Source organism: Bison bison, unplaced genomic scaffold (assembly GCF_000754665.1).
Source record: "Bison bison bison isolate TAMUID 2011002044 unplaced genomic scaffold, Bison_UMD1.0 scf7180017864270, whole genome shotgun sequence".
NCBI lineage: Eukaryota > Metazoa > Chordata > Mammalia > Artiodactyla > Bovidae > Bison > Bison bison.
The window spans coordinates 6,473,730-6,499,491 of record NW_011494842.1 but is presented as its reverse complement, the minus strand read 5'-3'; the positions used below and the strand labels follow the sequence as shown (position 1 = coordinate 6,499,491).

Sequence of the window (25,762 nt, the reverse complement as noted above, 5' to 3'; positions counted from 1 at the left end):
TTGGTGCTCAGCCTTCTTCATAGTCCAACTCTCACATCCATACTTGACCACAGGAAAAACCATAGCCTTGACTAGACGGACCTTTGTTGACAAAGTAATGTCTCTGCTTTTCATTATGCTGTTTAGGTTGGTCATAACTTTCCTTCCAAGGAGCAAGTGTCTTTTAATTTCATGGCTGCAATCACCATCTGCAGTGATTTTGGAGCCCAGAAAATAAAGTCAGCCACTGTTTCCACTGTTTCACCATCTATTTGCCATGAAGTGATGGGACTGGATGCCATGATCTTCGTTTTCTGAATGTTGAGCTTTAAGCCAACCTTTTCACTTTCCTCTTTCACCTTCATCAAGAGGCTCTTTAGTTCTTCACTTTCTGCCGTAAGGGTGGTGTCATCTGCATATCTGAAGTTATTGATATTTCTCCCAGCAATCTTGATTCCAGCCTGTGCTTCCTTCAGTCCAGCATTTCTCATGATGTACATTCACTATTATGTTTATCTTATTTTTATGAAGGGACACATAATAGTTAGAATGGGCTTGACTGTAAAAGCAGTTGGCAGGGCATGTCACGGATTTGATAGGTTGCAGCCCTTGTGCCATCTGGGTGATCAGCAGAGCTGTCTGGTGGTAATGACATTGTTGAGGGGCTGTCAAATGCTAGGGGCATCACGTCGTTGGAAATTATGTTAAGTGCATTATTGCCTGCAGTTTTCTGGAAATCAGTAATACGTCTAAAATATATAGCTTGCCAGTCAGGATTTTCCATGTTGTAGATTATCACCGTAGATAATTAATTTTTTTTTTTAAGAAAATTATTTCCAGTGAATTCCCTGGCAGTCCAGTAGTGGTTAGGATTCCGCTTTCACGGAGCATATGGAGTGCTTTTTCCATTGTGGAAGACCCGGGTTTTATTCCTGGTTGGGGAACTAAGATCCCACAAGCCATGCAGTGTGGCAGAAAAAAAGTTTGCAGAACTTTAACATGGAATAGGATTTAGAAAAGGCAGAGGAACCAGAGATCAAACTGCCAACATCCACTGTATCATCGAAAAAACATGAGAGTTCCAGAAAAAATCTACTTCTGCTTTATTGATTATGCCAAAGCCTTTGACTGTGTGGATCACAACAAACTATGGAAAATTCTTAAAGAGATGGGAATACCAGACCACCTTACCTGCATCCTAAGAAATCTGTATGCAAGTCAAAAAGCAACAGTTAGAACTGGACATGGAACAACAGACTGCTTCCAAATTGGGAAAGGAGTACATCAAGGCTGTATATTGTCACCCTGCTTATTTAACTTACATGCAGAGTACATTATGCAAAATGCCAGGCTGGATGAAGCACAGGCTGGAATCAAGATTGCAGGGAGAAATATCAATAACCTCAGATACACAGATAACATCATCCTTACGGCAGAAAGAGAAGAAGAACTAAAGAGCCTCTTGATAAAAGTGAAAGAGGAGAGTGAAAAAGTTAAGTTAAAACTCAACATTCAGAAAAGTAAGATCATGGCGACTGGTCCCATCACTTCGTGGCAAATAGATGGGGAAACAGTGGAAACAGAGACTATGTTTTTGAGCTCCAAAATCGCTGCAGATGTTGACTGCAGCCATGAAATTAAAAGACGCTTGCTCCTCAGAAGAAAAATTATGACCAACCTAGACAGCATATTAAAAAGCAGAGACGTTACTTTGCTGACAAAGGTCTGTCTAGTCAGGGCTATGGTTTTTCCAATAGTCATGTGTGGATGTGAGAGTTGGACTATAAAGAAAGCTGAGAACGGAAGAATTGCTTTTGAACTGTAGTGTTAGAGAAGACTCTTGAGAGTCCCTTGGACTGCAAGGAGATCCAACCAGTTCATCCTAAAGGAAATTAGTCCTAAATATACATTGGAAGGACTGATGCTGAAGCTGAATCTCCCAATACTTTGGCCACCTGATGTGAAGAGCTGACTCATTTGAAAAGACCCTGATGCTGGGAAAGATTGAAGGTGGGAGGAGAAGGGGGTGACAGGATGAGATGGTTGGATGGCATCACCAACTCGATGGACATGAGTTTGAGAAAGCTCTGAGAGTTAGTGATGGACAGGGCAGCCTGGTGTGCTGAGTCCATGGGGTCACAGAGTTGGACATAACTGAGCAGCTGAACTGAACTGAACTGAACCTAGCACAAATCTACCCCTACTATGCTATTGGCTGTGGGAATGGAAACTTAGCAGAGACCAAAGGGAGAGGACAATAGAGAGAGGGAATATGGATAGCTTCTCCAGCTGGAGCTGCCTGGTATTAGTCTCTTTCTGGCTGGAAAAGACTGAGAAGGTTGTTTCTCAAATCTCTCTTTCCCTCTCTTTTAGCTCCAGTCCAACATTTATATGATTATCTTCTCAAATTGTCCATTAGATGTCTCATTGAACCCTCAAATTCATGTTCAGAGGACAGTTTCCTTGTGGTTCCCTCCTCCACCCACCGTTTCACATTCTCTGGGAGGGCAGCTCCCCCATTGACCTGGCCCACATCCTGTCAGTCACTGGCCCTGTGGACTCTTCCTTCTGTATTTCTGGAAATGTGTCACTTCCTTCCAACTCCCACTTTGATCCTTCTCCTTTCTTAGCCTGAATTAACTGCAGAAGTGAATTCTCTTACCACGTTTGCCCATATCCAGTCCAAGTCAGAGTGATCTTTCTAAAACACAAATTGGGTTATGTCATTTCCTTATTCTATTTTTTTTTTTTTTTTCAGTGTTACAGCTCCATTTTATTTAGAAGATAGCAAGAGGGAGAGGAGAGAGAGAGAGAGAGAGAAAGAGAAGAGTGCACGCACGCGGGAGGGAGAGTCCAAGAGAAAGCGCTTTGGCTCCTCCTTTTATATGTTTTTTCTTCCACCTGGGCCTGCCCTATGCAAATTGGGCTTAGCCAGGAGTGCTGTTTGTTCTGCCTGAAGTTTTCACTCTGGTCCTTGGACCTTCCTTGTCTTTTAGCCACCGCCATTTTGGACTCCTTCTCCCTATTCTACCTACCTAACATTGCCCTCTCAAGAGATGGGAGGCCCAATTCTTTGGGAATAGGGGCGTCGAGGTCTTTCTGGCTACTTCCTGCTGAACTGGGGCAGCAAGGGGTGTTAGGCCTCCCCCCTCTTGCTAGTCTCAAGCCTCAGAGTCCTTATAGCGGTGTCCAAGGGTGTGTGATATTTGCCGTGGTCAGCTGTAGTTTTATATCTTTGTTGAACTGGCACTGCATGTTGTAGCTGGTTGACCTGGCTCTTCTTTTTCCATCCAAGACAAAGCTGCTTCCATCAGTGTACCAGATTTCCTCAGGATTGGTCAGAGGATCTTCTGACAATCCCTCTCGGGGTTTTGTCCAGTGGTCCAAGGTTTCTAGACAAGAGTGAAAGGGGAGAGAGCCCTTAACTGGAGATCTTCTGGAATCTGAGACTGGGCCGTGTGAGCTTTCTGCTGAGTTTGGTTTTCATTGTCCTGGTTTCCAGCACGATGGGCCTTCCCCTGCGCTGGGTTTCTTCGCCTTCTGCTTCTAGCGCGGGAGCTTCGCTGAGCTGGGCTCCTGTTGTGCTTGGCCTCTTCCACACAGAGGTTGTTTCAGCCAGGTTAAATCCGAGTCATGGCCCCATAGATGTCACGCGAGTGTATGTTCCTCGGTTCTTTGTCTTGTCACAACAAAGATTTGGAGCAACGGACATTAAAGCCCTCGGCACATCACAGCTCTTGGGTCTTGGACAAACTGTGTTACAGCTCTTAGGCAATTCAGCGTTACAGCTCCATTTTATTTAGAAGATAGCAAGAGGGAGAGAGGGAGAGGGGGAGAGAGAGAGAGAGAGAAAGAAAAGAGCGCACGCACGTGGGAGAGAGAGTCCCTCATTTCCTTATTCTAACGGCCTCAATGACTTACTCATTGCCTTCAGGTTTCCGTCCAAACTCTTTATAATTAGACCCCTGCCTTTTTGTTCAACCTCTCTAACCTCATCTATATGCTCTCTGCATTCCTGTTTTAAAAGCAGTTGTTTGTTCCCCTAGTTACTGGTCCATTCTTTCATTTGCTCATCAAACATTTTTTGGCCACCTGTATATATGGGTCAGGGGCTGTACTTAAGGATTGGATGTGAGGCAATCAACTGCACCGGTCCTTAGACCTTTCACTGACCTTTCATACCATTAATCAGGATAGAATAGATTATGTTGCCTATCAGCCATGGGCTTTCAAAGGCTCTGCTCCATACAGGAGCTCTCTTCTGTTGAAGGGGCTCAGGCTTGTATCTGCACCAACTGGAACTCACCATGTTCTTGGACACTGTGACAGAGGAGGAGAGAGACTGCGTTGGCTTCTCCCTTTCTCAGCCCAAAAGTGACACGTCTCTTCTGCTCATATTTCATTATGCAAAACTAGTCAAATGGTCCCACCTAACAGCAAAAGGAGGCTGGATACTGTAGGCAAGAGCATGAAATATTTACTGAGCATTATGGTGTGTAGTCACTGAAATATAATCAGTCACCTGACTTCTTGTTGACCTTTGAATTTCTCAAGAGCTGGGGCTGTATCTGCCTTGCTTTGTATCCTAGGCACAGGGCCATATGGTAGGTTTCTGGTGGTTTTTGTTGTTGTTGAATGAGTGTCCTTTTTTTTCTCCAGATTTGTTTATTTTATTTTTGGTTCTGCTGGGTCTTGGTTGCTGCACAAGTTTTTCTCTAGTTGCTGTGTGTGGGCTCCTCGTTGTAGCTCTTATTGTGGAGCAGGGGGTCTGGGGCTGCAGCAGTTGTGGCTCCTGGGCTCCCAAGCACAGCCTCAGTAGTTGTGGTGCCGGGCTTAGTTGCTCTGTGGGATCTTTCCAGATTGGGGGTGGAACCCGTGTCTCCTGTGTTGGCAGGTGGATCCTTTACCACCGAGCCACCAGGGAAGCCCCAAGTGTCCTTCTTTGGCAGGTGGATCCTTTACCACCGAGCCACCAGGCAAGCCCCAAGTGTCCTTCTTTAACTTGAATTCAACTCAAATCACTTCTTTTAAGAAACTTTCCCTTACCACCCCCTACTGTCTCCCTGCAACCTGACTTTTCAGTCTGATTGTGATTTTCTCTGCATACCTCAACCAAAGCACTCCTCTCACTGTATTATATTCTTTTGGAAATTTGTATTAAGCAATTTAAAACTTAAGAAATAAAACATTAAAAAAAAAAAGAAATAAAACATTACTATTTTAGCTGCAGCCCTTTATGTATCTCTCTCCAGATCTATATTTTTTCACTGCACATTTGTCCCTAATCAACCCAGTGATTTTTTTCTGTGTCCTTGAGGATACTAAGTTGTCATGAATCCAAGAATTCGTATATGGGTGGGTGTGTTCTGTGGGTTTGTTTATCCATTTCTGCCTGAATACCACTTGTCTCGATGCAGAGAGCTTCACAAAAGGTCTGGTACTTGGTTGGCCAGTTCCCCACTTTGATCTGCCTCAGAATTGCAGAGGTTCTAATCTACATCTCCAGTTCCTGGCTCCTTACAGTGCTTAATGAATATTTGTTGAATAAATGGCAATTTTTTTTTCCTCAGAGCGTCATTTTCAGAATCTTTTAGGAGCTTTGCCATTTAATCTCTTTTTAGATAATATGTATTTAAAAGTCAAGCTTCACAATAAGAATTTACTGAGCAAAACACCACTTACTGTAAGATAGGAAGAAGTAAAGTCTCTGGCGAAAATAAAGAATATTTTGTTTTCAGTTTTTGCAGTAAATTTTCAATGGGTTGTCAAGGAAACTTTCTGAGGAGAAGAACTATTTGCTGGTAATAGTGTTTGCTTTGAAGTATGACTACAAAGTAACGCGGCTGGCTTTCTCCAGCCTCAGTGGTGTATGTAGTCTTACCTCATAGAGTCGTGCTTTGAATGTAAAAAGCAATCACACTGGCTAGATTTACTAGCTAATATTTCACATTGATTGATATTTAGAAATTAAATTACTCTCTATGGTAGTTTCTTTTTCATTGCTTTAACTTTGAAATGTCCCTATAAAGTTCTTTCATTTCAACTGAAACCTAATTGGATGGCCCTAGTCAGCCTCTGAAGCAAATGATTAGATTTAGAATGGCTGGTAAACACTTTGCCAAGAAGTGGGAGAACTGTAGGAAGAAAGACTACATGTTGTTATTTATATACCAAATCAGTGAAGGATTAACACATTTTTCTACTTTTCCTTCTGGAATCTCCCTTGCAGATTAAATAGATATGACATTATTTAAAGAGTTTTTGGAGGACTTTTTTTTTTTTTTTAACTTTTGGCTTGAATTAATAGATGTGTTTATATTTGGGTTTATTTTTTTAATCAGAAATTTTTAGAAATGTATGATTGGCCACAGTTTTTGAGGAGAATGGGTATGGCAGTGATCCCCTTTTTCTTTAATGGGAGTGATTTTATATAATAATGAAACTAAGGATAGCCTTCCGGAAGGCCACTCCTCTGGAGTGTAGACTCTGAACAAGATAGTGGTGGCACTATTTAGGCTTTTAAAAAATTGGTGTGATTTGCATCCACCAGTCTCCTTTCTGTCTCTATGTATTTACCTATTCTGCATATTTTATATAAATGGAATTATACATAATGTGACTTTTTTTTGAGTTTGGCTTTCACTTAACCATAATGTTGGCAAGGTTCATCCACTGTGTAACATTTATCAGAATGTTATTCCTCTTTATGACTGAAAACTAATCCTTTTATGTACATGCCACATTTTGTTTATCCACTCATGAGTTGATGGACATTTGAGTTATTTCTCCTGTTTGGTTATTATGAATAATACTGCCATGAGCACTTGTGTCTGAGGGTTAGAGTACCTGTTTTCAGTTCTTTGGGGTATGGTATATACCTGGGAATGGAATTGCTAGATCAGATGGTAATTTCATGTTTAACTTTTGGAGGAACCACCTGTTTTCTGCAGTGCCTAAACTGTTATATTCCTACCAGCAGTGTATGAAGATTCCAGTTCCTCTGCATCCTTGTCAGTACTTGTTATTTTAAAAACTATAACCATTCTAGTAGGTGTAAAGCGGTATCTCATGATGGGTTTACTTTGTACTTCTCTAGTGACTAATGATGTTGATCACATCTTTTCACATGCTTGTTGGCTCTTTGTATATCTTCTTTGGAGAAATGCTGTTGGTCATTTTTCCCTTGAGTTTTAAGAGTTGCGTATATATTTTGGATATCGGACCCTTATCAGATAATTTCCAAGAATTTTCTCCCATTCTGTAGATCATCTTTTCACATTCTTGATAATGTCCTTTGATGTACAGAAGATTGTGATTTTGATGACGTCCAACTCATCCATTTTTTGTTTTGTATCTCAGGTTTTTGTTGTCATGTCTTAAGAATTTGGCCTATCTTAGCAAATCCAGGATCATTAAGCTTTACCCCTGATTATAGATATAGCTCTTAGGTTTAGGTTGTTGGTCCATTTGGAGTTAATTTTTGTATATAATGTGAAGTAAGAGTCCAGTGAAGACTCTTATTTAAAAGCATAATTTCGTGAAACTGCCACATTGTACTTCCTTCCTTCCTCCCTTTGTCCTCCCATCCTCTCGCACTACCATTCTTCTTTTGGCCATGCTGCAAGGCTTGCAGAATCTTTGTTACCTGACCAGGGTTTGAACCTGAGCCCTAACCACTGGGCCACCAGGGAATTCCCTCACTTTGTACTTTTAACATCCCTTGATTAAACATACATACGCACCAACCAAGAACTATTACAGATTTTCTTTTCTTTTTTTTTTTCTTTTGGCTGTTCCTTGTGGCTCTTTTCCCCAACTAGGGATCAAATCTGCACCCTCTGCAGTGGAAGTGTCTTAACTACTGGACTGCCAGAGAAGTCCCAGTTTATATTGTTTTAAGTTATTCCGTGTTGTATTAATCAAAGCAGAGTTTATATACATTTTAAAAAATAGTGCTTGTAAATTTAAGACAGTATTTTCTCAGCCCATGGGCTATATAGTGGTGACTGTATACGGATTCATGGATTTCCCTCTTACAGCTTGTGATCCCCTCTCAGTTTGCAGATCACAGATTTTTAGAGCAGCATCAGGAGAATCTTATCATTCATGACAGGAGGAAAGGGATTAAAGATGAAGAAAAAGGTAGTTTCCAAGGGCTGATGTTGCAGAGAGCTTAAATGGGAGAGAGGAAATGACGGGAGGAGAGTTACCTGGCAGGGAGTCACGGGACCCATGAGGGCCAGAGAGGAACGAGTGATTTCTTTCAGGCAGCAAAGGTGACTGCAGAGTAGCAGGTGAGTGCTGGGGCACGGAAGGGCAGACGGAGGATATGGTTTGGAATAGGGCCTGAGGCTCAGAAGACATCACCAGAAAGAGATTGTTTAGGGAGCAGTTGAGGATTCCTTTAGTTCTAGAAATAATGCCAACCCAACTCCATCTCCAAATGAGGAGTAAAGCTAACTTTGTTTAACATCTGTCCTAGAGAGGGTTAAGGAAAAGGAACTAGGGAAGTCCTAGATTTTATTTTAACCATGCCTAGAATTCTGCTGAAGTTTGAATTAGTAACCTATGTTCTAGATCAATATTTTGTGTTTGTTTGGTTTCTTTTCACTTCATTTTTTAAAAAATTAATTTTATTGAAGTATAGTTGATTTACAGTGTTGTGTTAGTTTCTGCTGTACAGCAAAGTGGCTCAGTTACACGTATGTATATTCTTTTCCATTATGGTTTATCACAGGATACTGAATATAGTTCCTGTGCTCTACAGTAGGACGTTGTTGTTTCTCTACCCTATATATAATAGTTTGCATTTGCTAATCCCAATCTCCTGATCCTTCCCTCCAACACCAGTGACCCCCCACCCTCCCACAACCACACGTCTTTTTGCTACGTCTGTGAGTCTGTTTCTGATAGATTCATTTTTGTCATATTTTAAATTCCACATACAAGTATATCATATGGTATTTGTCTTCCTTTTTCTGACTTACTTCACGTAGTATGATAATCTTTGGGTCCATCCATGTCACGCAAATGACATTATTTCATTCTTCTTTTAGGACTGAATAATACCGCACTGTCTGCGTGTATATGTGTACACACATGCACACACGCCCTGCGTCTTCTTTGTCCATTCCTCTGTTGATGGGCATTTAGGTTGCTTCCGTGTCTTGGCTAATGTAAATAGTGGTAATGTGAACATAAGGGTGCATGCGTCTTTTCGAGGTATAGTTTTGTCTTGAGTATATGCCAAGAGTGGAATTGCTGGATAAGGAGCTGTTTTCCCTTGGAGAAAGCAGTGGCAACCCACTCCAGTGCTCTTGCCTGAAAAATCCCATGGACGGAGGACCCTGGTGGGTTGCACTCCATGGGGTTGCTGGGAGTTGGACTCGACTGAACGACTTCACTTTCACTTTTCACTTCCATGCATTGGAGAAGGATGGCAACCCACTCCAGTGCTCTTGCCTGGAGAATCCCAGGGACGGGGGAGCCTGGTGGGCTGCCATCTATGGGGTCGCACAGAGTTGGACACGACTGAAGTGACTTAGCAGCAGCAGCAGATACTGTTTTCCCTAGTGGCTGTCCTAATCTACATACCCACCAGTCGTATAGGAGAGTTCCCTTTTCTCCACATCCTCTTCAGCATTTAGTTATTTATTATTAAAATTTTTTCGGTTGCACTAGGTCTTTGTTGCCGCATTTAGTCTCTTCTCTAGTTGCAGAGTGTGGGGGCTCCTCTCGCGTTGTGGTGTGCGGACATCTCATTGCAGTGACTTCTCTTGGTGCGGGGCACATGCTCTAGAGCACAGGGCTTCAGTAGTTGTGGCCACATGGGCTTAGTTGCTCCTTGGCATGTGGGATCTTCCTGGATCGGGGATCAGACCCAGGTCTCTTTACCACTGAGCCAGCAAGGAAGCCTTGTTTGTACTTTTTAGTAATGGCCATTAAGTGTCATTTCTTGATAAAAAGTTTCCTAGTAAAAGAATTCCAGTTTTACCTCAGGTGAAAGCATGACAACAAGAAATCTCCCTAGTCCTCATGTTGGTGAGAGCATTGGGTTCTCAGCGCTCGCTTAGAGCTTTGGGTCGTATGTAGTGTCAGCCTGTGGCCGTCAGATGGAGCGGGACCTGGGAGACACAGGAGTGAGAACCTTGGAGGGAAAGTTGGGACTGTGGGCCAGGGCCAGCTCTTCACAGTGCTCACAAGCTCATCAGTGCATCAGTGACAGTCTCGGTTTTGTTTTGTTTGTTTTGAGTGTTTTTGTCAGTTGCATGTTCAAAGGGCTAAAGAGAAAGAAACAAAGGAAAGGGTCGACAGGGCAAGTGACTGAGAATCTGCGGGATACACCTAATGGCCACTGGGTCAGATGCCCTTCTGCTGTCACTGGACAGATTGTCTGCTTTTCCAAACAGAAGTGGAAGCTACCTTAAAGTGATTTGGAGAGGTATCAACAAAGAATGGGTCCTAGGTACTTCTATTTGTGTGGCATTGAAACTCTGAATTTATATCAGTGTGGCTTTTTGAGTTTTAACGGCCCGCGTGACCTCTGACTTTCAGGTGCTACTTGTGAGCAGCAGTCGTCATCCAGACCGGTGGATCGTCCCTGGAGGGGGCATGGAGCCCGAGGAGGAGCCAGGCACCGCCGCAGTCCGTGAAGTCTGTGAGGAGGTACGCGATGAGAATGATGTGGCTGCACCATGCGTCCATCACGGTCCTGTAGTTCTTTACTTTATCACCACTCCCTGTGTGAACAGACTCAGGGGCGCAGAGAAAAGGCGCTCAGCACTCACCTCATGCCTCCTTGATCAGAGAGGTGATGAGGTTGTGACATGGTGGTATTTACCAGGCTCTCTCTGCAAGGGGCGATCATAATAGTGACTGTGTGCAATTATACCAGGCAGTTCTCTCTGATTGCCCTTGGATCTCTGCCTGCTCTACCTCTGTTACCTGTGGCAGAAGATTGAGAATCAGATAGTTCATCAGCCCTAAGAAATAAGAGAAGGAGGCAGTATTTATACAAGCAACTTATTCTCGTTAACCTTTGCTTGAGGCGAAGGTAGTGTTAGTTCTCCTTTGCTTCCTGGGTCCTGGCAGTAGAGCAGTGGCTAAAGCAGAAGTTCAGTTTGCCAGAAGCTGTTAAAGGTGCAACTTGAGAGACAATAGTATCTTTTTTATTTGGTAACGTGATACCATATATGTTTTGAGTTCTTGGGCCATGCCCAGTGTATCTTACTGGATACTCTACAGTTAACAGTCAGAAGTCAGATCTTGGTGCTCTTACTTCAAGGGCTTATAGTTTTGTTGGTGAAACTGGTGAAATTGCAATTGCAATTCTAAACCAGGAGGAAGGAACTAGTGTTTGTCCACAGCCTCTTGTGGCAGCACCACACTCTGCTCTGCTTATGTTATCTTGTCTAAGAGTCCTGACTCAGTAATGTAATTTTTACCAGCCCCATGTACTTGCTTTGGCCACATAGTGCTTTTTATAGGTTCATTTCCTTGTTCCAGAAGGGACTTAAGACTGATTCTAAGAACGTATAAAATAGAGCTTAGAAAAGGTCTGCGTTCTGCATTTCTTTTGGGTCTAGCCCTTGCCAAAGTCTTCTTAGACTAATTTCACTTTAGAATACCCAAGGAATTCTTTCCTTGCTCTGAAGTCCTGCAGAGTTATGTTGGCTCATGACACTATTATTTTATCATATATTTGAGTATCTATAATTATATTGTAACCTCTGAGGACTAAGATTATGTTTCCTATTTTAAATCCTCCCTTCTTGTGCCTAGTACACAGCTGGGTGAATAGAACTTAATTAATACAAGCTTCTATGACAAATGGAACATAAAAATCCTGAAGAAATACCCAGATGGAAATCACCAGAGTTCTTTCTGGAGGATCTCAAAGGTTCAATTATTCAAATAAGTGTGGTAGGGTCAGCTGGTGGACCTAAGCTACATAGTTTAGATTTCAATCCAGTTGACTCCTGTGGGTTCCAAGGCACCCAAGGCAAAAGTGATGTTTGACAGAGTTATTGCAGCTCTTTAGATTGACAGGTTGTTGGAAGACCTGAAGTAGACTGATGGTTCTAGAATAGAGAGGAAGGAAAAAATTCCGAGACCTTGGGCAAACCTTGCAACTTGGTTTTAGAAGTTGTGGGGAGACAAGTTGACAGCTTTACCTCTGTAGAGCACATTTGGATTTGGCATCTTTCTCAGAAAAGTATCAGTTGCTACTCTGGTTGTTTTGAGTACCACGGGTGAAATGTCCCTCGGTTATACAAGTGCAACTAAGATGTCGAAAACTAGATGACTGCAGAAGGAAATGCAGTGAGGGAGTTGGAAAGGAAATACAGGGACCCTTTTGTTTCCTGGAAATTGCGTACCAGCCTTCAGCAGGTGGAGGAGGGGTAGAGTGGGGAGTAGAGGGGACTTGGGACAGCAGAAGGTAAGCAGTACAGCACAGGTAATTAGACTGCGCTTTGCATATGTTCGTCACTTACCACCTCCTGTCTTGAAGGGAATCCCAAGCTCAAAATTAAACCCTGCCTGCCATTCTCAGCCCTGAAGACTCCTGCTAGACCTTGAGCAAATTTTCCCCCTCCAGGGAAAAGAGTCGTACCATATCCTGTTCTTTACTCCAGCATTATTGAGAGGATAAAGAATAAGTGTGTTAGTCGCTCAGTTGTGTCCGACTCTTTGCAACACCATGGACTGTAGCCCACCAGGCTCCTCTGTCCATGCAGTTCTCCAGGCAAGAACTCTGGAGTGGGTAGCTATTCCCTTTTCCAGGGGACCTTTCTGATCTAGGGGTTGAACCCGGTATCCTGCATTGCAGGCAAATTCTTTACCATCTGAGCCACCAGGGAAGTCCATAAATAAAATAAAGTACCAAATAAATCAGATATTTGTACAAACAATATAAGAGAAATGCATCATTACAGAGGCAAACATTTCACTGGCTTACATCAAAATAAAATGGGGGGGCCTGACTTTTCCAATTCTATGTCTGCTAACAGAGAATAAAACTTGAAATCAGTGAGGATGTAGGTAGATGTTTTTGATTGTTCTTGAAGGGTAGTTTTGTAAGCAGAAATCACTATTCAGGGATTTATTTAGTTTTCAAAATGTCATGACTTTATAAAAGCAGACATTCAAAAACTTAGTTCTTTCCTAATGCTTATACATCTGATGGCTGTATTATAAGCATAGGAGATTTTACTAGTCATTTTTAAGGGGCCTTTGGATAATACCTAGGCCAATTCATTGAAGACTTTCAGATGTTTCAGATTGCATTTATAGTAAATTTAATTAACCAGATTGATTTTTGAAGAACTTCAGTTGTCTGACTTTTAAAAAATGAAAGTGTTATGAGGCTCCTTATCAGTAATGTCATTAAACTTATAGCTAAGATGAATCTTAAATAGTGCCACAGTGCAGAGGTCCCCAACCTCTGGCATGTATGTAATGTCTGATAATCTGAGGTGGAGCTGATGTAATAATGATAGAAATAAAATGTATAATAAATGTAATGTTCTTAACATTGTTAACAATGTTCTTAATTCCAACCTGCCCCCCACCCCGCCAATTCCCCTACTCCTGGTTCATGGAAAATTGTCTTCCATTAAAACAGTCCCTGATGCCAAAAAGGTTGGGACCACTGCCATAGTGTACATAAATTTACTAAGATTTTCAACTTAAAATTCCCATTCAGAAATAAGGTATTCAATTATACAAGCCAAATCATTTTAAACATTACAAAATCATAAAATATGTCTGGCCTCCTTCACCTTTCCTGTTAAATGAGGCCAGGATTCAGAGTGTCCTGAAAGGAAAAGCTGGTCCAGTTACTATAACTCAGTCAGGACTGTCACTTCACTGGACTTCCCAGGTGGTTCAGTGGTTAAGACACTGAAGGGGACATGGCTTTGATCCCTGGTCAGGAAACTAGGATTCCACATGCCACTCGATGTGGACAAAAAACAGAAGGACTATAATTAAACAAAGATGCATGGTCATCATGCAGTCCACCTGGGTGGTGGTGGGTGTTGAGTGAGCCATCTGGAGTATCTGGCACACCAGCCTAATTTTGTGCTTCACCCTGAAGGTCTTCCTCCATGCAGTCTTTGTGATTCTGTCTTGTTCTCCCTGTGTGTTTCCATTGCAGTGTATTCCTAGCATCTTTTTTTTTTTTTTTTGCCTCACCATGCAGCATGTGGGATCTTAGTTCCTTGACTAGGGATCAAACCTGTGCCCCTGCATTGGAAGACAGAGTCTTAACCACTGGAGCACCAGGAAGACTGTATCCAGCATCATCTTTATCATGTTTATTCATATCACTTGTCTAGTTGTCTTCTGTGCTAGACTTACATTCTGTGTAGCCAGATTCTGTTCCTTTTCAGTCACTGTTTAATCCCCAGTGCTTAACATATAACTAGTGCTCAAGAAAGGAAGTGCTACAGGTTTTGGGGTGACCACTAGAGCAGCCACATCAATGTGGTTGAGGTAGGCCCTTTTGGATTGCCAGGAGTAGACATGTATCTACAGGTCCCTCAGTTAATTGAGAGACAAGAATATGACAGTATCACAGCCGCTGCCCCATCAGACTGTGCAGAGCTGGGAACTCAGGCCCTGATGCCCAGGCAGGCCTTCTCACAGTGGCTGGATGGACGGTGGGGACGCAGGGCAGCTCTCGGGCCTGGTCACCATGCCTCTCTTCCGCTGGGGAGGCACCGCCTTTCTGAGCTCTTCTCAGCCTTGCCTTCTGCTTATCACTTTTTGTTTGGTGCTCTTCCTGCCTTGTGTGTCACTAACCTATCTGTTGACTCACTTTGTGTGTCTCACACTCAGCTTTCCTGAGAAGAGGACTTGATTGGTTACAATCTCCAGGCATAGTTGCCACATCACATCCATTCTAGCCATTTGAAGATGTTTGATTTCTTATTCCTCTTAACTGAGCTCAGAATGGCAAGGTCATGTGCTTTAAAAGCATTGCAGTCTGTGCTTAAGTACTGCCTGCAGCAACTGGACCAGCGGTTCTGTGTGTGTAATAATACATTTATTAACACAGGGAAATATTTGCAGCAAATTCCCTAGAGATTAAAGTAGGGTATGAATCAGTGTTTATGATAGAAAACCACTTAGTGAAGAATAAATATGTGTCTACTTGTATAGAAAGAACAATACCATTGCAGGTGCCAAGCTCTGTTTAAGCATTTGTTGCCTTGTTTTTTCACCATACCTGATGAGGTAGTAACTGTTATCATCTACATTTTATAGGTGAGAAAAAAGTGAGATTGAGTAATTTGTGCAAACTAACTGTGCCCAGCTAGATGTGCTCAACGTGAAATTTGAATCCAAAACATCTAGTCTTAGCACCCATACTCATAATGCCTGGAAAGAATGTCCGCCAGGTGTTCACAGTGGTTATCATTGGGTTAGCTCTTAGATTATCAAGTTTTCTGCATTAAACATATACTTGTTCCTAGGAAAACTTTCTGAATAAACGTGAATGTAATGAGGTTATTAAGTCAGTCTAAACTCAACCTGCTCTGAAACTTGGTTCAACCCAGCTTAAAATTTTTAGCATATTGCCTGAATCTCAGAAACAGATCAATCTGTAGCACTTGAATCATTACCAGTCACCACATTTAAAGAACTGAACTCTTCCCTTGTGGAAACTTGCCTTCATTTTTCAGTTGTTTTTAAAGTCCTGCTAGAGTGATCCCTCAAAGGGTTGGAAGGACGAGGCTTTCTCCCAGGGCTGGCCACGGGCCTTGGTCACAGTGCATCTCTAGCAGAGGCTTGTATGAGCCAGCCATGTGATGCTCTCTCTGGAATAAAAAGGAAAAGCAGTTCTTTGTGTGGTTTTCAGAGCTATTCTTTCTTGTTAATTCAATGGGAAAGGTAAAACTGCTGGCTGACAGGGAAGAAAGAGAAGCTGGATCTGAAACTGTTCTGTCTTCTGTGCAGCTGTTAAATTTCCATCTCTTTCACCCATTGTCACCTCAGCCAAACCAAGAGTGTTACCACAAAGATATAGAACATCTGAAAACAGAAACGGAAAAATGATGTGCATAGCTGCAGCTGTATTCTCTTCAAGGGTGACAAAGATGGGTACCTTCTGCCTTTAGAGAAATGTAGCCGGCGATAACGGAGAGTTAGGTCAAATGCCAGTTCCTTCTGTCTGCTGCCTCATGTCTGGGCAAGGCCTATATCCATCTCCATTTCTAACATATAATCTATAAAGTTTCTGTAGGTAGCCTGATAATTAACCTTTGGCACAGACCTAGCTTAAAAAAAAAACAAAACCTGTTCCTGACCTCATCGGCTGTGTCCCTACACCTCACTTCTCCTCTGCGCCTTCAGGCTCTGGCCATCTGTTGTGCTGCCACATAAACGCACCATCATGGAGAGTTCTTAGTGTCAGTGATGTCACTTTAAACTTTCTTGTACCTTGCTGCCCTTCTTCAGGTTTTTGTTTTTGTCTGTGCTGCCCGTGCAGCTTGTGATATGTTAGTTCCCCAGCCAGGGATCGAACCCATACCTCCTACACTGAATGTACGGTTTTAACCCCTGGATCGCCAGGATAGAATTCCCTCAAATTTTTGATACGCTGTCTTATATAAACGTTTCACAGCATATTTGATTTTATTCACCTTCATTCAAGATAGTTTTTTGAACATCTGTTGCTGAGTCACTTCAGTCATGTCCACCTCTGTGCGACCCCATAGATGGCAGCCCACCAGGCTCCTCTGTCCCTGGGATTCTCCAGGCAAGAACACTGGAGTGGGTTGCCATTTCCTTCCCCAATGCATGAAAGTGAAAAGTCAAAGTGAAGTCGCTCAGTCATGTCTGATTCTTTGTGACCCCATGGACTGAAGCCTACCAGGCTCCTCCATCCATGGGATTTTCCAGGCAAATGTGCTGGAGTGGGGTGCCATTGCCTTCTCCATTTGAACATCTAGATGTCTTAATATGGTACCAAGGATCATGGTTGCAAAGCTGTTTCTTGATTATCTCAGCCTTACTTAAGTCAAACCCATCAAGAATTTATCATAATCCTTCTTGATCTCGTTTTATTTTCAGATAAAAACATGGAAAGTGAAACAGTGAACTTTATTTTAAGAATCTGTGTCTTTTTATCCTAATTCCTGTACTATGTGTTCCCTGTCCTTCCAAAAAAAAAAGGTTGTATGATCTTACATATGTAACATAGCAACCAGAAGGCTCCCTATGGTATCTCAGAACTGTTTGATAGAGAAGCAGTGTTTCGTGTCTTTTGTTATATACAAGTAGAACATTTGAAAAGCCTGTGACTACTGGGGAATAATTTGAAACACTGTTTTTTCAACTTTTATTAGCTCACAGCGTTTGACTCTGTGGAGTGGAGAGAAAAGTGAAGGCTCTGTATGACTGTGCTGTGTTTTCATCTCTACTTTCTGGCCCCAGCCTAAACAGTTGTGAAGGGAAAGTGGGCATATGGTATCATAGAATCTATTAGGGAAATAACTTTAATCTTTAAAAAAATGTCAGGACTTTAACCATAAAATATGTATCATAACATATTAAGAATACTTTCAGTCATTTCAGCATGGTAAATAAAACAGGGTAAAGGGATCTCTAGCTCATAAGCCCATAGGGAAGCAGACAGGTGGTTGACGGTGGGTGTGGCTCTCATACAGTGGGGAGAGCCTACCCTAGGCCAGAGGCAGCTTCTGTCAGGCCCAGCCAGTAGTTCTCATGTGGCGATTAAGACCCAGTGTGACTGCTATTTTAAGAGAAGCATGAAAACTGGATAGTGAGATGTCCTGATCTTTCAATGTAGACAACTAATTTTTAAAAATTGTTTTTAAAATGTTGTAATCAAATAGTATATGCATAGTAGATTAAAACCACAGTAGTAGTACTAAAAGGCTCATAATGGAAAACAACCAAAAGACATGTTCTTAATTAGGTGTATGATGTGTGTTACAGATTTTTACTTTATTTTGAACTGTAAACTGGTAAGCCTCCAAACTTTTGGAAGAAGATAGTTTTATTTTTTAGTCTCCTACATGATGGCAACCCACTCCACTAATCTTACCTGGAAAATCCCATGGACAGAGGAGCCTGGCAGGCTATAGTCCATGGGGTCACAAAGAGTTGGACACAACTGAGTGACTAAACAATAGGAACAACAACATGATGAATGAAGGCAAATAAAGGTTTTTAACCTTGGACCTATTGGGTTGTTTAATAGAAGTGTCAACACGAGAAACTATATCCAGATGTAAGTTACTATAAATCTCAAAAGCGATCACAAACCAACCCTGTTTATTTGTTGAAAACCAGGCTTTATTTAGATAGCATTTTCTGAATTTCTATTACTTAATTTTTAAGGAACTTCAAATCACATGAATATGAGTTACTAATAATAATGTTCTGTGTGCTATGTTTAGTCGCTCAGTCGTGTCTGACTCTTTGCAACCCCATGGACTGTAGCCTGCCAGGCTCCCCTCTCCATGGGATTCTCCAGGCAAGAACACTGGAATGGGTTGGCATGCCCTCTTCCAGGAGATCTTCCCAACCCAGGGATCAAACCCAGGTCTCCCACATTGCAAGCAGATTCTTTACCATCTGAGCTACCAGGGAAGCCCAAGAATACCGGAGTGGGTAGCCTGTCTCTTCTCCGGGAGAACTTCCCAATAATAATGTACTTGTATGGCTATGTGCTATGTGCGCTAAGTCACCTCAGTCGTGTCTCTTTGTGATCCTATAGACTGTAGCCGACCAGGCTCCTCTGTCCATGGGATTCTCCAGGCAAGAATACTGGAGTGGATTGCCATGCCCTCCTCCAGTGTGTGGCTATGTGCACCTATAGATTTATCTTCAAAACTGATTTAAGGGAATTCCCTGGCAGTCCAGTGGTTCAGACACCACAATTCCACTGCAGAGGGCCGAGGTTCAATCCCTGGTCTGGGAGCTAGGATCCCACAAGCCATGTGGACAAAAACAAATAAATAGATAAAAAAAATAGCAAAAGATCTTTCTATATGTTTGAAATTTTTCAAAATAAAAAGTTGGGAAGAAAGTAGACATATATATCATTTGCCAGTTATACTCAGAAGCTTCAGGAGGAAACCATGAAGTACAACAATATGATGGATGTCACCTTCCCCAAGAAAATATATGTTTTTATAAGTACTACTATGTCTTTGTTTTTACTTTGTAAGAAGGTAGTTATTTTTAGCTTCTTTGTCAAAGCATTACAAAATGTAAAAATCATGTCTATTAATGCATTGTATATAATTATCTTATTCTTATAATTTATTCTTCTCCAAGAATTTAGTGGAAAATGTGGTTCAGTGATAAAACATTTCAGGGAAGCCTTTGTTCACCTGACATGTGCATACGTGTTTGTGTTTGGGAACATATTTATTCTGCCCTCCTAGAAAATCATACACACAAGAGTATAGCGAAAGAAGTTAAGAGCTTTTCCTTAGAAAAAATCATTTAGAATGTAGAAAACGAACAGAGAAAACATACCATGTCTTAGATGGAAGCTGGGGTGAGGCCGTTTTATGTTAGAGGGCAGATTGAATCCCGCAGATCTCTGGCAAAGGCCCTCAAGTAAATCCGTATTGAATCTCCTGTTTCTGGCAGCTGAGAACTTAGAAAGGGCCTTTCCTCTCAGTTACAGTTCAGGGATGAAAGGAGACCTTGGCATAGACACCGCCTCCAGTGGAGGGCTTGGCTGAGGCAGCTGTGATAATCCCTCTGCTCCGTTTTTGCTCTGTGCTCACATGATCAGGAGTTGAATTCAGCTCTGGCCCCAGAGCAAGGAAGGGCTCTCTCTCCTTTCAGAGGAGGGCGCCTCTCTACTCCCAGGCAGCTAAGAAATAGTAAATGGCTACTCCTAGGTTACTTCATCATGATTTCTGGAGTCAGCCTTAAAACGGTTGAGAATTTTTAGTGACTGTCAGTTTGGCATTTGTAAAGCTATTTAATAGATACTCTTGACTTTATGAAAATTGATTCAATATTACATTTTTTTGTTAGTGACTGTGTTAAATACACAGATGCTTCTGACTAGGAATTTCCATTAGAATGATTTGTAGACATTTTAATCTTAAGAATAGAAACAGTATAATCTGAAGCGGACTCTTGGTATGGGGCTTTTAAGTGCACCCTCTTGCATTCTGTGGTGCTATTAGTGTAGCCAGTTTACTTGATTTAGTAATTGAGCTTGGTGACCACTTCAGCTTCCCACTTTTCTAATTTTAAAAGTAATACGTGTTCCTAGCAGAAAGAAAAACCTGTAAGTACAAAAATGACAGTATGTTACTGTAGTTCTGTGGCTGATTTTTTTTTTCTCCAACTGTTTAACTATGAAATTTTACCTACATGTAAATTGATCCTTTTGAACTGTGGTGTTGGAGAAGACTCTTGAGAGTCCCTTGGACTGCAAGGAGATCCAACCAGTCCATCCTAAAGGAGACCAGTCCTGGGTGTTCATTGGAAGGACTGATGCTAAAGCTGAAACTCCAATACTTTGGCCACCTCATGTGAAGAGTTGACTCATTAGAAAAGACCCTGATGCTGGGAGGGATTGGGGGCAGGAGGAGAAGGGGACGACAGAGGATGAGATGGCTGGATGGCATCACTGACTCGATGGACGTGAGTCTCAGTGAACTCCAGGAGTTGATGATGGACAGGGAGGCCTGGCGTGCTGCGATTCATGGGGTCACAAAGAGTCGGACACGACTGAGCGACTGAATTGAACTGAACTGAAGTATAATTTTAAAATAGTGAAACAAACAATGTATCCCTTCTTCTAGATATAATATCTGTTGACTTGTTGCATATTTGCCTTACCTCTCTGTGTTTATATCCACACCCTTTTTTGACTATGCCAGAAAGTAAATTGTAGCTGTCATGGCACATTACCTCAAAATTCTGTTCTTTCTTCAGCATGAATCTCTTTAAGGCCAGTCCCTTACATTACTACATACCATTGTTGCACCTGAGATTCATAATAACTCCATAATGTCATCGAATATTTACTCCATATTCGAATGTCCCCAGTTATCATGAAATATCTATTACACCTGTTTGTTTTCTCACACATTGCAGTTGGTGGTATGCCTTTTCAGGCTCTATGCTATGATAGAGATATATTTATACCATAAATAAAATCATACACTAAGCCTTTCCACACCCTGCTGACCGTAATGGTGACTTTTTAACAGTCTAGTGACGTTGTCTAATAGACTGTCGCACATTCTAGTTTTGTTTGATCATTTCTTTCAGGTGTCTTTTAATTTATTTCCTTTTCTTCTGTATTTCCAGCAACTTACTTAGAGCAGTGTTATCTGGTAAAATTTTCTGAAGTGATCCGTATCTGCAGTGTTCGGTGTGGTAGCACTAGCCATATATGTCTTTGTAAACCAATAACAATTAAAATTCAATTCCTTAGTCACATACACATTTCAAGTTCAGTAGCTACATGTGGATCGTGGCCACCATGTTGAATAGCACACAGATAGAGGCTTGATGAGATTGAGGAGAAGCATTTTTGACGAGTTGCCACATAGGTGATATCATGTGCTTCCTTGTACTTAAAGTCAGGAGGCACATCGTATCAGGCTGCCTTGCCATTAATGATAAAATGTTTGATCAGGTAATAATTGACAGTTTATCGTAGAAGTAGATTTCTCCTTATGCAGCAAAACTGGTAAGTAATCTATTGAACAATTCTTCCAGGCTATATGAATGTCCTCTGTCTCCCAACAGCCCAACAGTCTTTAAGATAATAGTTTTAGCATCTACTGCTGAACCTTGGAGAAGGCAATGGCACCCACTCCAGTGCTCTTGCCTGGAGAATCCCATGGAGGGAGGAGACTGGTGGGCTGCAGTCCATGGGGTCTCGAAGAGTCGGACACGACTGAGCGACTTCACTTTGACTTTTCACTTTCCTGCATTGGAGAAGGAAATAGCAACCCACTCCAGTGTTCTTGCCTGGAGAATCCCAGGGACGGGGGGAGCCTGGTGGGCTGCCGTCTATGGGGTTGCAGAGTTGGACACGACTGAAACGACTTAGCAGCAGCAGCAACTGAACCTTACCAAATCAGATATTATAGCAGAGACTGAAGAACAGTGGTTTTCTAATTCTTTTTTTCCTAAGATGAAATTCTTCTTTAAAGGAAAGTTCTCTTCTTCCTCCCTCCCCCCTTTTTCCTTATTTTAAATAACCCCACTGAACTAATAGATTTTCCTATTTTTTTCCCATTATATTACAAGCAGTTACTGTCTTTATTCTCTTTGATTTAATTATCACAAATTTGACCAGTGTGTGCCCTTTCAGGTAGCCCCCTGTGTACTTTGGACACGGCCCTTCATCGTGTGAGCACTTCTTGCCCTGTAATGCAATAAGGTATTCCGGGCTCACCTTTTTGTTGTTGTTGTTTGTTGTTTGGGGGATTTTAAATTCTGTTTTGTTTTTTATTCTTCCAGGCTCACTTTGAATTTTCCTGTCCCAGACTTGTCAGCCATTTCTCCAGAGAATTCCCTTCTAGTGGAGAATGTTCTTTAGAAACCAGGGTTACGGTGCTGGGTGTGTTCACTGCTACTAGGGTGTCATTGCTGCTAGGCTCCTTTAGTAGATAGTAATAAAAAAAATTTTTTAAAGAATAATTTACATTTCAAATTTAACAACTTTTTTCTTAATATTTGTGATCTTTTCCCTTAAGATACTGTTTCTTAACAGCATTCTGATAACATTGTTATTGGTTTCTAATAACATTATTTGCTTTATCATATTATAAATAATGTGACTATCAGTCGCATTATTGATATTATTAGGAGAAGCTTTATAGAGACTGAGAATTCTAGGCTGTATAATGTGAACCTTCTGGTTTCAGGAAGAGTACTGGGATGGGTAGAATAGAATAGCTCTTGGTACATTTTGGATTATTTAGGAGTTGACTCTGTTGATTTGATTCGGTGGTAAATGAATGACAAGACCATTCATAAAGACCATATTAAAGAGGAAGTAATTGGCATCAGCAAGAGAGTGTTACTTATTTTTTCTTTGTAAACCTAGATTATAGTTTGATTTACAGTGTACCTAATGTACTTTACCCTGTTTTGGGGAACCACTTTCAGACATAGAAGTAGTAAAATGAGTTAAGAAACATAACCTAAGAACTGGGTAGGGAGGTTTTCATGTTGCTTCTGTGTAATCTTTGGCCTGTGCTGCTCTTGCTGCTAAGTCGCTTCAGTTGTGTCCGACTGTGCGACCCCATAGATGGCGGCCCACCAGGCTCCGCCGTCCCTGGGGTTATCCAGGCAAGAGTACTGGAGTGGGTTGCCATTTCCTTCTCCAATGCACGAAAGTGAAAAGTCAAAGTGAAGTCGCTCAGTCGTGTTCGACTACTAGCAACCCCATGGACTGCAGCCTACGAGGCTCCTCTGCCCATGGGATTTGCCAGGCAGGAGTACTGGAGTGGGGTGCCGTTGTCTTCTCCGTCTCTGGCCTGTAGGTGCCCTTTATTGTGTGGGTTAGTGTAGGCATTATATGGGTGGCCCCTTATATGGACAGGTAACCATTTTCTAACTCTCTTTGTACATTTGCAAATGACTGCTTAAATCGGAGTGGTTCTCAACCTTGTCAGGCTCAACACTTCCTTTCTATAGTAGATAAGTATTTTCCTACCTATGTATGCTTGTGTGTGTGTGTGTGTGTGTGTATCTCCTCTATTAATGTTCACAGACTAGAAAGGAATTGAATTCTAGGCTCAAATAGTTAAAATGAGATTTCCCACCCACAAAATTGTGTGGCAAGACTTTGAAAAGTCATGTAGGGCAGCTCTTGGGCGAGATCAGTCTTCCTATTATGGGGCATCTAGCTTTCCTGCTTTCTTCCTGTTGGTGCCACCTGTTCTCATCCATCACTGTGACAAGCAAAAACGCCCTCATTCGTCTCCATAGCGCCCCCGAGGGCCGTTACGCTTGTGGAGGAGCTCTTACTTTGAATGGTCTGGAGGTTCTTTTGTCCCTGCCACTCCCAGATGCTAGTTTCTTACTCTTCCTTAATTGGTAACTGTTGGTCAGGCTCTCACTATCAGTCTGGTTAGGTTTGGGACTGGTGTCCTGAACACCACAGATGGAGTAAAGGGGAAAAACAGGCTGTGGACATAGCAGGATGGCAGAGGGCCTTGACAGCCTGGTAGAGAGGCATTCAAAGTTGAGGAGGTTACAGGACCTGGGTACCTTGGTGAGCATGGAGTGCGGCTCAGTGATGTGAACTCCTGGAACAGAGACGAAGAAACTGACTGTTATTCTTCCCTTGGCTTTCCTACTTCTTAGTAGAGAGGAAATAATAATGAGTGGGGGGAAAATACATCTTGCTGGTCATCAAATAAGTGCAGATTAAAATAAGCCAGAAAAAGAATTAAAATAACCCAGTATCTTGATCTTATCAAGTTAGACAAGATTTTAAAATTTTATTCTATTGATGATGATTAAGGAATAGGCAGTATGTTTTAAGAGTCTTAAAAATGTCTGTCTGTACTATTTGGGAACTGTACACCAATCATTCCAGCTGCTTTCCATTTCAGGACATGCCACAGATCTGACAGTGCATATGGTTCTCTCCAGCTGGAGAACCTGCCCTGTCCCCTTGCTACCTGGGCACATCTCTGAGTTTTCTGCTCAGCTACTACATTTTATGAATGCTTGCATGACTTTTATAAATGTTTTTTCCATTATAAGTTTTAAGTATATTTTCCCCATATATTCTCAATGTGGACATTTTGAAAAACAGAAAAATAAAAAGAACAAAATTGTAAATGTTCATATTCCCTGTTAGTAACATTTTGGTGTATTTTCTGTCAGCTTTCCTACTTGATTATAGGCTTCTCAGTGTTATCCTCAAATAGCAAACGTGAAAGTGAACTGGAAGGTTTAAAATATTTTTTTAATTAAAAAAGTTTTCTAACTTTTCTCTTCTTTGTCATTTTTGGTTATCCCAGCCCTTCTTCTTCTTCTCGTGCCACAGGCTTGGAAGCCTTGACCAAGTCTTACAACTTTCTGTGCCTCTTGGCGTATACCTGAGCCAAGCATGTTGACTTCTAAATATATGTAAAGGAATGCTTATAATAGCAAAAACTGGAGACAGTCTAAATGTCCATCAGTAGGAGAATGATTATATCAGTCATGGCAGTTTGTATTATGTATTATCCAGCAGCAGGTTAAAGAAGATAAAGGAAATCTGTATATCCCAACTTGGAAAGTCCTCTGAGATGCTTAGTTAAATGAAATTTTAGTTACCTTGGGGCGGGGACTTCCCTGACCATCCAGTGGTTGGGACTCCATGCTTCCATTGCAGGGAGCATGGGTTTGATCCCTGGTCAGGAAGTCCTACATGCTGTGTGGTGTGGCAAAAAAATAAATAAAGTCACTGGAGAGGGGATGATCATATAAGAAAATAAATAACTGTTGGGGAAGGAAGTTGAACTAGGGGGAAGCCCCTGGAAATTTTCTTTTATCTAACTCTCTCGCTTTCTTTTTTTTTTTTAGTTTTAGTTTTTTTTTACAACCCCGGAGTCTGGGAAGAAATGTGGACAGATCAAGTAGTTGTAAAAGTCAGTATTTAAAGTGCTTAATGGCATAGCCATGATCCCCCAAGGAATTCTAAGGGGATATATCTGGGTTCAGAAAGATTAAAGTTAGAACTGCTAAAATTTTGTTCTGTATTGTCTTCTCTTTAAGTCCAAGGAAATGAAAGCAAATCCATCTCTGGGGGGCAGAT

The 25,762-nt window shown here is 41.7% G+C and overlaps 1 protein-coding gene across 1 annotated transcript in view; it reads left to right on the top strand.

Moving 5' to 3' along the window:
• The window catches only part of NUDT3 (nudix (nucleoside diphosphate linked moiety X)-type motif 3), a 117,905-nt gene that overhangs the window by 53,462 nt on the left and 38,681 nt on the right, over positions 1–25,762 (top strand). The window contains exon 2 of the mRNA XM_010848720.1: positions 10,502–10,644. Coding sequence (XP_010847022.1) covers positions 10,502–10,644 — 143 coding nt within the window. The remainder of the gene's footprint in view (positions 1–10,501; positions 10,645–25,762) is intronic.